This window comes from Hypanus sabinus, chromosome 24 (genome assembly GCF_030144855.1).
Source record: "Hypanus sabinus isolate sHypSab1 chromosome 24, sHypSab1.hap1, whole genome shotgun sequence".
NCBI lineage: Eukaryota > Metazoa > Chordata > Chondrichthyes > Myliobatiformes > Dasyatidae > Hypanus > Hypanus sabinus.
In genome coordinates, this window is record NC_082729.1 from 13,421,560 (window position 1) to 13,437,087 (window position 15,528).

Sequence of the window (15,528 nt, forward strand, 5' to 3'; positions counted from 1 at the left end):
GGGAACAAACACCACAGATTCACCACTGTTTGGCTAAAGAAATTCCTTCTTATCTCCATTCTATATGAACATCCCTTTATTCTGAGGCTGTATCCTCTGGTTTTAGACTCTCAGTGTAAGGAACATTCTCTCCATTGAGGCCTTTCAACATTTAATACGTTTCAATGAGATTCTCCCTCATTCTTCTGGATTCCAGTTAGTACAGACCTACAGCCATCAATCTTTGATCATATATTTGTAAATCTTTCTGCAGGGAAACATTTAAGCAAAGTGGACTTAGCTGAGGCCTACCTACAGATGGAGATGGACGAAGAGTCCAAAGTGTTTCTCACCATAATCACTCACAAAAGGCTTTAATCAGTATAATAGGCTTATTTCTGGAGTAGCTTCTGCACCTGCACTCTGGCTGAAAGCTGTGGACCAGATGCCGCAAGGTTGTCCAGACACTCAGTGTTACCTGGATGACATCATTGTTAACAGTAAGGATGACAAGGAACATCTCCAAAATCTCAGGATGGTGTTCAGAAAACTAGAATATCATGGGCTCAGAGCATGGTGCAACAAGTATGAATTCTTTAAAACAAGCCTCACTTATTCTGGTTACATCCCTGACACACAAGAATTACGCAAGTGGTAGATGCCCCAAGGTCAAACAACATGTCACAGTTGCGGTCCTTTTTAGGATTTGTCAATTACTAAAACAGGTTCCTGCCAAACCAGGCTACTGTACTCCACCCCTTGAACTTATTACTACAGACTGGGAAGAAATGGCAATGAGGTGGCTTCCCAAAAAAAAGGAAATGGAGATGTCCAACATTATGATCTACATCGTCCTGTGAAGCTCGTCTGTGACACCTCACCTTATGGCATAAGGGCAGTCATGTCATGTGCTGAGTGATGCAAGTTCCCTTCATAGCATCTGCATCACAGTCCCTTACCACTACAGCAAAAATATTCCACGTAGATTGACAGAGTCTAGTTTGAAGTACAAAATGTTTCAACCAATATTTGAATGGGAGAGAGTTTACTCTCATTACTGATAATCAACCCCTTCAAGGGTGTTCCACTAACGTAAGCACCACGAATGCGAAGATGGGCTCTGTTTCTTGGAGGACGCAATTACAAGATTGAATTCAAGAGGACAACTAATCATGGAAATTCTGATGGATTGCCCCATTTACCCTGGGAAAATGATGCACCTGGAAAATGTACAAATGTACATTTACCCTTGGCGTAGCCTCCCTAATGCAAATCCAAAGCACAAAAATGTGAATATTACAGCAGGGGTGATCCAACAGAAAACCAGAAGAGACTCCACAATGTCTCAAGTCTACATGCCTACCCAAAATGGCTGGAATGTGTAGCAGAAATTGCAGTCCCTCCATTTTTACCAGCTCCAGGATGAACCTGCTCTTGACAGGGGATGCCTTATGTGGGGATTGAGAGGGTTGTTGTACCATCCAAGCTGAGAGCTAAGACATTGGTGGAGCTACATGCCAGTCACCTAGGCTTGGTCAAAATGAAAATGTTGGCTCAAAGCTTTGACTGGTGGCTGGCCTGGGATAGGTAAGCAGTTTGATCAGCTTGCCATGCACTGTTTGGAATGCCAACATATCCAGAAATACCAAGAGCATCTTGAGGAAGAAAGGTGTCCAGAACTGAAGGAACCATTTCCTACAGTTTCTTAGTCAACTAGTCAACTCCTTGGCTGGCAGGTGGCACAATGGCATCAGCACCAGACTCTGGAGCAAAGGCTCCCAAGTTCGAATCCAAGTTGGGACACCCCCAAGCACACTTTCCATCCATACCACGTTGAGCATTGAGCTAGCCACTCGGCCTCACAAAAAAAAACACAAAGGCTGAGTCAGGAACGTTCATATCATGACCCAGTTAATCCAAAAGGAGACCAATCCTGATACCACGCACCAGACAAGAATGGCTGACTGGTGTGACACGCTATATAAAAAAAAGTCAACTCCTACAAAAACCACAGAAGAGGTCCCAGACCTAAGATTGTTTCACTGCCACAAGTCTCACCTGCCAAGTAGGTGACACACTCTTGTCAGGGTGTGAAAAGATGTTATCCCTCAAGAGTAAGAAATCCCCCACAGTGATTAAAACTTAAGGCCTGAATGGAACAATTTAAAATTTACAGTGCTGTGGTTGCCTGTGCAGCGGTTGTATTATTGTACATATAGATGAGATGCCTCCTCTATTGAGTTGGAGTTTACAGCTAAGCAGGGAGGATTGTTGTTTACTTAATATTTCAGTAATATTTGAGTAATATTGTAGATATATTGTTTGATTAACCATTCTTTGTTGTTTAGATAATTCATTATGGGTTATATGTAAAAAGATGTGAATGGCATTCATTATTACCCCACCACATCATATACGTGTGCCTCACTAAAGTAAGAGTCGACGCATTAATCAAAAGAAAACACAAACCTGGGTGAGTTTTGCAGTTACAAAACATAACAGATATGGTCTACTCTTTCTCTAGTAAATGGAAAGCTCCGGAAAACCAAGATAAAATAATGAAATAAATGGATGACCTCAAATTGCTATGAAGTCAGCCGGGATAATAGGCTTTACAGCTTCAGCCGTCTTGTGCTTTAGAAAGAGCAAAATGTTGAGTTTCAATGATATTAAAACTTTATACCATTGAAGGTGAGGAACTCCAGCTGTAATCTACCATGGCTGAAATCATTCAAGATAATGTTCCTTTGTACTAGGTATTGCACAATTACATTAATTTTACAGAGGGTCTCTAGTGCCGTATGCTTGTCAGTTGCACCCTCAATACCACAGACTGTCATTTTCATTTCTAAAACCAAACCTCTTATCAGTGTTTAGATCAAGACTGCAGCTTAGACTAGAGTTGAAAGCTGCTGGCAAAACTGACCATCAGTGACTAGTATACCATACTAAATCTTAATTTCTTCCTCCATCACCAGCACACCATGTGCAGTGTGTACCATCTACGCTGTGTATTGTCAAGTATCATTCTGAGGCTTCTTCAAACCCATTGCCCAGACTCACAACCTGAAACCTAGAAGGGCAAAGATTGAAATATAGGCTTCCATCATTTGCAAGTTCCTTCCAAGATACCCCTTCATTTTCCTTATTTGCCAAAAATCAACAATCTACAGCACATCGGAATACCTTTACCATATAAGTTGCAATGGTTCAAGAAGGGCGTTCTGTACCATCATACTGAAGGCAGTAAAAATCCTTGGTTGGTGACACTCACATCTCATGAATAAATGAAAAGGTATACTCTTTCATGGTATGAATACATTATCATTATTTAATAGCCTGCAAAAAATATTGCAGCACTTCACATTACAATCAGTCTAGCCATCAAAATGAAAATGTATTATGTTATCCTTCCCAAGAATCATAATAATAATATCCAAATTGAAATGTATAACATTTAAAAAAAGTTAAAAATTGCCAATCCAAATTATTAAGTTGTAGGAGACGCATTATAAATTTATAGTTGTTTATCTATAATTTCACTACATGGCCAGCTTTGAATAGCAATAATTAAAACCAGTGTGCACAAAACTATGCTGGTCACTATTAATTTCTAGCCCCAGTTTTCAACCAAGTTTCAGGATAGTTACAAACTTCTGAACTTTTACTCAATGCAAAGAAGATCTCAAAAATAACACAATTTTAGACACTTTTACAATATCCCCATTGGAAATGTAATTTAAAGTAAAAATAATTTAAAATAAAGCATTAAGATGACAATTGTGTCAGCTTAGGTAATAGGTATGATAAATCCAAAAATATTATTATCATAAACAGTAACATCAGGTCAAATACATTTGTTTGATTTAGCCCCAAAATCAAAACATTTGGTGACTTTTATTGAACTGAGATCATGATATTGCATTAAAGTCAAATAGAAGGCACAGGAAACTGGGTTTGCAATTTTTATTTTATTTATTTTTATTTGGTAGGCCCTTCCACCCCTACAAGATGTGCCATTTAGAAACCCCTGAGAACCCCACTTTAACTCCAACCTAATCACAGGACAATTTACAATGACCAATTAACCTACTCGGTACAATTTTGGAATATGGGAGGGAACTGGAGCACCCAGAGAAAACACATACATTCCACAAGGAGGATGTACAGACTCCTTACAATTGAACTCCGCACTCCAACGACCAGAGCTAACCGCTACGTTACCAAAAGCAAGAGACAATTGAAAAATCAAGGGACAGGAGACAAATTATAAAGATAGAAATGAAAGCCTGGTTAAGCACTGGATAAAAGTTTATTGGGATTTAACAGATCAACCACCAAGACCAACACCCTGTAGATTATCCAGTAACATTAGGGCTATCATGGTTAAGAGATGCAAGCGTTACAGTCAACCTCAGCTTCATCAGCAGTGGCACTCAGGTACATAATCTGTAATAGAAGATGTAACTATAACATTGCTATGTACGTTTTTAACTTTATAGAACTTTAAGATAAGAGGCTCTATACTCACCAAAATGATGGGTATTATGTTACACCATTTGCACAACAGCCATTTTCATCCAAAGTGTGGCATGCAAAAGGAAGAACAATTATTTCAGTTGTGCTATTCAATAATCAACCAGCATCAAAATTTATACTAAAGAGCAATGAAGCCTGGCTTCAGGTAACTGTTACCTAACAATGACATACTTGACTGTAAGTATGTAGTTTGATCTAAAATATATTATGATATTTCAAAAATTATACTAATTCAAATATTAGACATATTTGGAATGATATAAAATAATCAAACCTACCAGTTCTATTCAGAAACATTACGCATATAAATCTCCTGGTCAAGAGCTAAAATTCCTTTAACAGCAGGTAGTTACAGTAGAAACTGCACGATGAGTCATTAGCTATTGAAATGTTTGAAAAAACAAGTAGCTTACTATATTTGTGGCACTGCACCACACCATGAGAGGAAAACAAGTGAATAATTGATATGAAGAAAATTATCTGTTATCAGTTTTTTTTTGCAAAAGGGGGCATGTTTCAAAGTTGACCACAACATTGTTATGTGTTTTATCATGTTGATATAATATATCCTGAATTGGATATCAAAAACTCATCAAATAGTTGAGCCAAAAGATACAATAAAGATCAGTTATGAAACAAAATGCAAAAATGATTCTATATTATAACAAAACATTTCCAGCACCAATAGTGTAAATGAATGCATTACTTACATTGTCACAATATTTTAAAGTCTGCCGGTATTCCAGAATAATTTATTGGCTGCCTAATCTTCTGTGAATTTCACCTTCAAAATAAAAATGGTTTAAAATAGTAACTATAAATTTCAGATTATATTTGGATAGAAAGAGCCAAGATCTTCATATACATAACATTGGTTTTATTAGTAAATATACTGGCCCAAGAATAATCATCCAGTTACAAAGTGATAGTTTAGTTAATCAGCTATAAAAAATAATTTTTTTAACTGGCATCATTGTTCAGTTCAATATTCACACGTATGCTCCTGGTCATTTAAATTGTACATGTTACTCAAGTAAAGCCAAGAAGTCAGAGCAAAACATGCACATTGATGATTTGTAGACTTCCCGTCGTACATCTAGAATTGGCAGTCTCTGTTGGTAAATTTCTATCTGATGCAGAGTTAAATTTGTAGACTGGAATCTCTTCGCTTCACAAAAAAAAATTGTTCCAAAGGCTAATACGATTACTGTTCAATGATCTGATTAATTGTACAGTATCTGAATATTAAACTTTGCTAATAATACCAGCAGTTGCAATGTGTCAAGCATAACCATCACCTTACTACCATTTCAGAATAAGAAACCAGTCACTAACAGAGTACGAAAAACACCAACTCTCCACTCTCCATCTCTGCATGAATTCAGAATAATCTAACCTGTCCTACTATTTGTATGACACTAGTTGTAAAGAGCTCAATGCAATCCCAGGAGCATGGAAGGAGCTATAACTTCACACTGTTTAGATTTCATCTTTTGCTTTGGCTTAAAACATATCTGAAGCATAAAGTGGTGCAATTGCTGGTATCGCTGTCTCATCGTTCCAGGAACAAATGTGCAATCTTTTTTGATGTTAGGTGTTGCCCATGTGGAGCTTAAAGATTCTCTGCATGGACTTCCACTGATTGTCGGTGCTCCTACTTAGTTAACTGCTAACTCAGTAGCAGCAAAAAGTGGTGGTGTCAATAGTGCTGACAGAGTTATTTTATTGAGAGGCAGCCTTGATCTAGTGAGCTGGATGGCCATATGCAAGTAAAAGAATCTACACTCCCATACATTTCTACCAAAAGAAGTGCAAGGCGCTCCTTCTCTCCGCTAGCCTGCAGGTCACCATTGGGCAAGGTGTAGCACCTGCCTAGTTCCACGACCCCACCAATCAGGGACACGTGAAACTATGGAAGCAGGCAGTGGATGGTCGTACTAGAAGCCGGTGCAGATCACAAGTCCTGGTTATGCGACCACTGACGCAAGGCAGACAATCTCTGAAGAGTAAATGATCATAGCTGGGATCACTCACCCTGAAAAGACACTGCCCAGAAGAAGGCAATGGCAAACCACTTCTGTAGAGAAGTTTGCCAAGAACAATTATGGTCAAAGACCATGATTGCCCATCTCATATAACATGGCACGTAATGAACGAACCCAGATACATTATCCGCAGCAACAGTTTACTTATGCTTAGGACTGAGCCACACTGGCACAGATAATACCAGGTCAAGTCTTCAATGAACAAAGCAGACCACCTTGATCATTTACTAATGCTAAATTGCTCATCACTTGATGTCCCAATTATATACACTGCACCTGAAATTAAAGGCCTTAAAATCAGTAATGAAATAACTGCAAAAAAAATTCCTAAACCAGAACACTGAGTATTGCAAGAGTGTTAGTTACATCATTTTTGGAACTTGTGATTCATAGTAATGGACAATAGCTGTTTTAATCCAGTTTATTTATTTGAGATACAGCGCAAAATAGGCCCTTTGACCCATAGTGTCAGGCAATACCACAATTTAATCCTAGCCTAATCACAGGACAATTTACAATGACCAATTAATCTACCAACCAGTACATCTTTGGACCGAGAGGGGAAACTGGTGCAACCGGGGGTCACGGGGAGAACGTACAAACTCCTTACAGGCAGCAGCAGGAATTGAACTAGGGTCACTGGTACTGTAAAGCGTTGCGCTAGCCATTACCCTAACGTGCCGCCCCACGGTTGGTTAATCCCAGTGAAGAAGTTAGTTCTGTACTGGTCTACCTGGAAACAAAGAAAAAAAAACTTCTCTGTGCTCAACAATAAAAATGAAGTGTTAGGATAGTACTGCTAGTAGACTGAAGTTGTACAGGAGTCAGCACAGGAGATCAGTTTTGAACCTTAACACAACTTTCCTCACTACAGGTGGTAGTCACAGGTGAAAAGCCATGACCAGCTCGATCAATACTCTGCTCAGCCATACAGTTGTTATTTCAGAATGTTCTGGAAAACATCATTCCTGTGCTAACAATGTATCCATAAGTGGATCATGGACAATCTCATATTTATACTAACAACCGAAGCAACTGTGCCAATACTTCCACATTGCTGACGCATCTTGATAATTATGAACATTCATTATTAATGTATCAGCACCTAATGGCCTGTTATGTTTCCACAGAGGTTTTAAATGGCTGAAAACACTTGAACTTCACAATAGTTTGTTGTTGTTTGAACTGTTCAAGTCCTTACTGTCTAAAATATCATGCATATCTTGGAGGTTTACTCATTTAACATGGCACAGTGGCGTAACGTTTTACAGCGCCGGTCACTCATGTTCAATTCCCGCTGCTGTCTGTAAAGAGTTCTGTTCATTCTCCCCATGACCTCATAGTTTTGCTCCAGGTGCTCTGGTTGAGATCCACATTCCAAAGACGCACAGGTTAGTAAATTGTTGGCAGCTACATTGGTACTAGAAGCATGCTGTCAGTTCCAGGCGAGCACATCCTCGTACTGCGTTAGTTGTTGTACGAACGGCACATTTCACTGCATGCTTCAATGTTTTGATGTACACGTGACAAATAAAGCTAATCTATCTTCCATTACACAAAGAACCAAAATTTACAAAAGAAAGTGCTACATCAGCTCACTTCCTGCAGCTGAAAAAAAAATCTGATTGAACTAGTATTGATTACCCAGCCAAATTATATTAATTCATGGTTTCAAAGTCTGACATCAATTAGTTTTAGAAACAAATAGTTCCAGTTAATACAGACCAGTTACGTTTATTCATGGTCTGTTAACCAGATTTAAAAACACAAAATCAAAATAATGTCTATGCAGAAAGCTGAAAAGGAATGGTAGAATGAAATACTAGAAGTACTTAGTGGATCAGGCAGCATTTGTGAAGAATGAGTTAACATCTCAGGTTATTAACTTTGGTGATTCATTTTATAATAACACACTTCCTACCACATTCATTCATTTTGAAGTGTTTTGAAGCATCTTATCTGGATCCACCATGGCTTAGTATGACAACTGCTCTGTCTATGACGACAAGAAACAGCAAGGAATACTAGCCTCCCTTCCACAGACTCTATCTACATTTCATCGCTGCCTCAGTAAAAACTCCACCCACCCCAGAATTCTGCTTTCTAGCCCCTCCCATTAGGCAGAAGATACAAAAGCCTAAAAGTGCACACCACGAGGCTTTGAGGGGAGCATCTATCCTGCTGAGACTTTTGAACAGCCCTTTAGTATAATAAGATGGACTACTGATCTCAGAATCTACCTCATTTATAGCCTTGCACCTTATTGTCTACCTGCATTGCACTTTCTCTATAACTCTAACACTTTATTCTGTATTTTGTTATTGTTTTCTCTTGTATCACCTCAGTGCACTGTAATAAAATTCTGTACGGATGGCATGCAAAACAAAGGTTTGTGTTGTATAAAATAATCAGTAATAACTATGTATGTAAATACCTATTTGTAAAATAAAATGGGTAAAATACTAAACACCAAGTTTAAAATACTAAATACAAAATTTTCACAACTAATTAAGTCTTATCAATTCAAAACACAAACAAAAGAATTGTACAGGAATCTTTTCCAAAAGAAAAGTGATCGTACCAATCTACATCTGACAAAAACTGCAATGAAAGAGTTTAGTTCTGGTTATTGCTTTAAATGTAATGGGTGACAAAATGTATTGACAATGATGGATTATTAATTTTATTGTTATTTGATTATTGGAATTCTCAAGGCAATTTACAGTACTATTTCTAGCAATTGAGACATCAGTACATTAAATTGCGCATTAGCATGGACCATAACTGGAATTCTATTTTGAATGCACTCTGATTTTTTTTCTCATTCGCAATTTTGATTCAATTGGTCATACTGTAATTGCTGACTAAATCTTTTATGTTCTCTCTTAAATGGAGACAAGAAAACCTGTTCAAATATGACTGTAATTGCTGATAAATCTTTTATGTTCTCTGTTAAATGGAAACAAGGAAACCTGTTCAAATAGGACTAAACATGCATTTTTAATTATTTCATAATTAAACAGAAGCTTTTAGAACTTAAGTTTGCCTTTTCTAAAACAAGGAACATATCTACAAAGGTGGTTAAGAAGGCTTATGGATTGCCTGCTTCTATTTGTTGAGGCATTGAGTTCAAAAGTCAGGAGGTTATGTTGCAACTTTATAAAACTCTGGTTAGACCACATCTAGAGTATTGCGTACAGTTCTGGTCGCCCCACAGTAGGAAGGATGTTGAGGTTTTGGAGAGAGTGAAAAAGAGGTTTACCAAATGCTGCCTGGTTTGGAGAGCATGTGCTATCACAAGAAGTTGAATTAATTTGGGTTGTTTTCTCTAGAGTGCCAGGAGCTGTGGGGAGATCTGATAGTGGCTTACAAGATTATGAGAGGCATAGATAGACTAGACAGAGAGTATCTGTCTCCCAGGGTAGAAATGTCTCATACCGGGGGGCATACATTGAAGGTGAGGGAGGGTAGGTTCAAAAGGGATGTGATGGATTTTTTTTACTCAGAGAGTGGTGGATGCCTGGAATGTGCTGCCTGCTATAGTGGTAGAGGCAAATACATTGGAGGCTTTTAAGAGACATATAGATAGGCACATGGATGTAAGGAAGATGGTGGGATATGTACACAGTGAAGGTAGAAGGTAGTGTTTGGGTATTTTTGATTTGCCTTTTAGTTGGTTCAGCACAACATTGTGGGCTGAATGGCCTGTTCCTGTGCTGTACTCATCCATGTTCTATTTAAGAATCTTTTTACGTTACACCGGGTACAAGCATCACCGGCTACTTTAGTAAAAAAAAAGCTTTAAAAGAATGTCAAGAATACTAGCATAGAGGGAATCTTGAAAGGCTCTTTTCCTCAAAATTTGAATATATATTAAAAATTTCACTGGAAGAGTGGTCATCTTAAATAGACTCTGTAAAGAATGCATTTTTTTGTCCAGAGAATGTGACCAGTAAATTGTTTTTTCTTAGTACTTGGAGAGGGAGAACAAATTGATTTATGCCTCTTGTGGTGTTACTTATGAATGTTGTGATTGTAACCAAGTTATTAGGTCATTTGTTGAGAAAATATACAGAATACCTTAAAACCTCTTTTTACGCAAGATCCAAATATAATTAATTTCGTCAATTAATCCTCAAAATAGTTATTGCAGGTATTATTTTTATGAAGCAAAATATGCTTCAAAGCTGAACCCGAAACTCTTGCCACTCAAGTACCGAACTTATTAAGACCACAAGATATAGGAGCACATTTAGGCCATTTAGCCCATCGAGTCTGCACCATTTCATCATGGCTGATATATTTCCCTCTCAGCCCCAATTTCCTGCCTTCTCTCTGTATCCCTTCATGCTTTGACCAATCAAGAATCTATCAACCTCTTCCTTAAATATACCCATCAACTTGGCCTCCACAGCCGCCTATGGCAACGAATTCCAGATTCACCACTCACTGACTAAAGATTCCTCCTCATCTCAGTTCTAAAAGGACGCCCATCTATTCTAAGGCTGTGTTCTCGGGTCGTAGACTCTTCCCCCCATAGGAAACATCCTCTCCGCGCGCTCTCTATCAAGGGCTTTCATCATTCTTCTGAATTCCAGCCAATATAGAGCCAGAGTTAGGAGTTAAGACACGGAATAATAATCAGTATTGCCAGTTATCTATAAGCGACAGACACTAGTGTGCTAGGACTCTGTTAAACTGACCGCAATACTTCTGACAGAAAACTTCCAGCGCTCTTTCTGTGAGCAAAAAGTTTCTATCGTAACTTAAATGGACGCTCCCTGAAAAGATACCCAAAACATTCATGAACAAATAATCAGAATGTATTTTAAATTATGAGACATTAAGCGAAGCAAGTGATTTTGGGAAAAAAATGGATTTATAGATCAGTTTAAAGATACTGTTAGTGGATTTATTCTGGGAATTCAAGCACCTTTCTACAACAAATTGAGGCAATTATGTCACCACTGCAGTAATATGTTTTTAAGCCGAGCAATTAGTCCATTTATGTTCAGAAACAGAATGTTCGATGTCAGTTCGCCCCTTACTTCAGCCACTTTCCTCTTCACCTGGTTTCACCTATCACCTTCATCCCTCCCCCACTTTCTTCTCCTCCCTTCCTATATACAGTCCTGTTGAAGATCTCGGCCCGAAGCATCTCCTGCATATCCCCTCTTCGCAGATGCTGCTGCCCGTCCTGCCGAGCTCCTCCAGCATTTTATGCGCGTTTGCTCGGGCATCTGCAGAATCTCTTGGAGTTCGCCGTCCTTCCAGATTCTGCAGCGGTCCCCCGCTTTTTTTTAAAAAAAAAGAAAAAGTTTTTTAAAAATGGAGCAGAAAATAGAAAAAGTGGGATTTCAGGTGGTGGGCAGGAAGCTGGCACGGTGCCTATCGTTGCCCGCCCTGACTTGTGCGTTTGCCCAGGGGAGTGACCGAGGTGTAAATTCCGCAGTGCCGCTGCCGAATGTCTCCCTCAGCCCTTCTCCATCACGCACCATCCCCTAAAGGACCCATTAAAAGTCGGAGGCTGGAAAATTCGCTGCCACGGGAGGAAACTCATTGCACTGCCTTGGCACCCCCCTCCCCTTTACCTGGGCCGTTGCAGGTAAGCGTTGAAAACAAGCCCTGGCAACCGGCGCCGGCACTATGGTTACGCACTTCAAACCGGGAATACCGCCGCCGGCTGGCCATGACAGCGCTGCCAAGTGCTTCCCGGGGATCGTGAGGTACAAGGGAGAGCCTTACCTCAAGTCGCCCGATGCTCCGTTGATTTATTTTTTTCCCAGCCCCGCTGGTGCTCTCCCGGCCCGAGGAGCCTCTTCGCAACCAACCCCGCTGACGGAATGGTCCCCGCCTCCCTCCGCTTCTGATTGGTAGCTCTCCCCGACCGCCGCCGATTGGCGTGCAGCTTCCCGGTGTCCATTGGTTAGCTCGAACAACACTCAAAACAAAGGTTACGCCCTTCCCTGGAGATCCCGCCCCCCCCCTCCGCGGGTCTATCACAGAAGTTACGTTGAGTGACAGCAAGGAGACTTGTATTGCGCGCAATTATTTATTTTGGAGCGGATCAAATCTCTTATGTGCATTTCGAAACGGTACGTTGCAATGTAGTTTAACGTTAGACCTTGAGCAGTGGATAACTTCCAGTAACAGAAGAGATTCCGCAGATGCTGGAAATCCAGAGCAAAACACACACACACACACACAAAATGCTGGAGGATCTCAGCACGAAATAACGTTCAGTGTTTTTGGGGCATGCCACTTGCAACATCAGCGTCCCCTCAAAACGTAGCCACGCAGCTCGTAACTGCTAGCACAGGTTGTAATGTTCTCCAAAGCAATAAAATGCCCGAGGGTTGAGATGACATTGAAAACTGAACAGACTCGGTCTTGTGGTTTATGACATCATCCCAGAGTCTTCAAGCTTTACTAAGTTTAGGTGCTTTAAGCCCAAATACCTTTTTGAATATTAGTGTAATTGTTCTGTAATTTATTAATGAACCACTGTTCCCCATTTCACCTTCACGAAGTTAAAATAACTTAAAATGCATAATAGAAGATAAGACCAAAATTAGGCCCTTCGGCCCATCGAGTCTGCTCCAACATTTCATCATGGCTGATCCATTTTCCCTCTCTGCCCCAATCTCCTGATTTCTCCCCGTATCCGTTCATGCCCTGACTAATCAAGAAACCATCAACCTCTGCCTTAAATGTACCCAATCACTTGGCCTCCACGGCCACCTGTAGCAATGGATTACACACATTCACCACCCTCTGGCTATAATAATTCCACCTTATCTCCATTCTAAATGGACGCCCCTCTATTTTGAGGCTGTGTCCGCTAATCTTCAACTCTCCCACCATAGGAAACATACACTGCACATCCACTCTATCAAGGCCCTTCAAATTTGTTAAGATTCAATGAGGTCCTTCCTCGTTCTTCTGAATTCCACTGAGTGGAAACCCAGAGCCATCAAATGCTCCTCATATGACAAGCCTTTCGAACCCAGAGTCAATTTTGTGAACCCCCTTTGAAGCCTCTCCAATATTAGCACACCCTTTCTTAGACAAGGAGCCCAGGACTACTGACAATACTCCAGGTGAGCCCTCTCCATGTCATTGCGATTTACATGATTCCATTGTTTCATTTAGAAATACTTCAGTGCTATGTGTGAAGAAGCGGCCTGCTTAGGTGCAGTTACCATGTTAGTAAAAGCAGAAAATGTTGAAAGTAGCAAATATAGAAAGAGAAAACAAGGCCTTCGAACATAAGACAAGATAAAACTTTTTATCCCGAGGGAAATTATGGTTGCAAGGTTATTGAGTCATAAATGTATACTTTAAAAAACAAAATGTAAGTCTTGAGGTACAAAATACAAAATGTGCATTAAAAAGTAATAGTGCAAAACATAGATGTGCAATGAGACCATATACTTGTATACTTAAGCAGGAGTTGTAGGGTCTTAAAGCCACAGGGAGGAAGGACCTTGGTGCACCTCAGTGGAATCAGTCTGTTACTAAATGTGCTCCTCTGTTTGTCCAGGATGTCATGGAGGGGGTGAGAGGGATTGTCTATAATTCTCTGTAACTCCTGCAGCATCCTCCTGTCAGACACAACCACTGGGAGATCCACTTCCACCCCCAGAACAGAACCAGCCTTCCTGATGAGGTTATCAATCTTCTTGACCTATTGAGTACTCAACATGGCCCACTGAGTACTTCCCAACGCAGATTGGGGGACCGCTTTGTCGAGCACCTCCGCTCCGTCCGCCGCAACAGACAGGATCTCCCGGTTGCCACTCACTTCAACTCTGCTTCACATTCCCATTTGGTTATGTCCATACATGGCCTCCTCTTCTGCCATGATGAGGCCAAACTCAGGTTGGAGGAGCAACACCTCATCTACCATCTGGGTAGTCTCCAGCCCCTTGGCATGAACATCGAATTCTCCAACTTCCGGTAATTCCCTCCCCCTCCCTTCCCCCATCTCACCTTCACTCTGCCTCCTCCTCCAGCTGCCTATCACCTCTCTCATGATTCTGTCTTCTTCTACTGCCCATTGTGCTTTCCCCTTCTTCACCTCTCCTTCCTATCCCCTCCCTGCTTCCCCTCCCCCACCCCTTGATCTTTCCTCTGATTAGTTTTTCACCTGGCACCTTCCACCCTCACCCACCTTCTTTATAGGACCCCTGCCCCTTCCCTCTTCAGTCCTGATGAAGAGTCTCAGCCTGAAATGTCGACTGTTCGTTTTCATGGATGCTGCCTGACCTGCTGAGTTCCTCCAGCGTGTTTGTACGTGTTGATTTGACCCCAGTATCTGCCATGTACTTTGTGTTTACTTCCCGAGTTCTCTGTTTCCACTCCAGCAACTGCATTTTATCATTTTCAGCTGGTGATAATGTTACTTTCTCTCCCCGCGCCTGATCCAATATTGCCTTTATCGTTAATCTTCCAAAAGCTGGTACATCGAAAATGCTGATGACTTTCATTATCAATATCTGCCTTTTCCAAGCGGTGTCTTCCAAAATATGGGAAGTAGTCCACGTTTATCAGGCTCTTGCTATGAACCTTTATTATTGGAGGGAAATTCGGAGCAAGTTGTGTCACAGCCACGAATTCGGCCACGCGGCAGGTACGGCAATTGTGTTCATGAATATGCACCTGTTATTTCATTGTGACTGTATTTAACTCCATTCTTCTCATCGGAGAGCTTGTCGAGACTTGAACAAAGCACAGCAACAATTTGCTGCCCGCTTGCAGTCGGCCTTGCCTGAGAAATTCAAGTCAATTGACTCTGAAGACTAACGATACTCGTTTTATGTTTAGTTATTCCTTCCAGCCACAGTGTAGGCTTTGTTTTCCATTTGAGAGTTTTAGTTAACGGCCCTGTTTGGCCCAGCGTTTATTGTTTTCTTTTCCCTCTAACTCTGTCCACATTAAAGTCTGCGAACTATCGACCCGCTTC

The 15,528-nt window shown here is 40.6% G+C and overlaps 1 protein-coding gene and 1 long non-coding RNA gene across 6 annotated transcripts in view; one reads left to right on the forward strand and one right to left on the reverse strand.

Moving 5' to 3' along the window:
- Positions 1 to 12,418, reverse strand: part of LOC132380479 (protein 4.1-like) — a 167,057-nt gene extending 154,639 nt beyond the window's left edge. Inside the window, exons 1-2 of the mRNA XM_059949303.1 lie at positions 12,309 to 12,418; positions 5,229 to 5,302 (exon numbers count right to left, since the gene is read on the reverse strand). Of these exons, the coding sequence (XP_059805286.1) occupies positions 5,229 to 5,230 (2 nt within the window). The 5' untranslated portion in view covers positions 5,231 to 5,302; positions 12,309 to 12,418. The remainder of the gene's footprint in view (positions 1 to 5,228; positions 5,303 to 12,308) is intronic.
- Positions 1 to 15,528, forward strand: part of LOC132380480 (uncharacterized) — a 64,349-nt gene that overhangs the window by 13,062 nt on the left and 35,759 nt on the right. Inside the window, exon 1 of one of the 5 annotated variants that reach the window (XR_009507788.1) lies at positions 12,029 to 12,289. The exons of 2 other annotated variants lie outside the window; for them this stretch is intronic. This is a non-coding gene — a long non-coding RNA (uncharacterized LOC132380480). Of the gene's footprint in view, positions 1 to 12,028; positions 12,290 to 12,580; positions 12,659 to 15,528 lie in introns of those variants that run through there. 2 more of the 5 variants (XR_009507786.1, XR_009507787.1) reach the window with 2 other exon arrangements.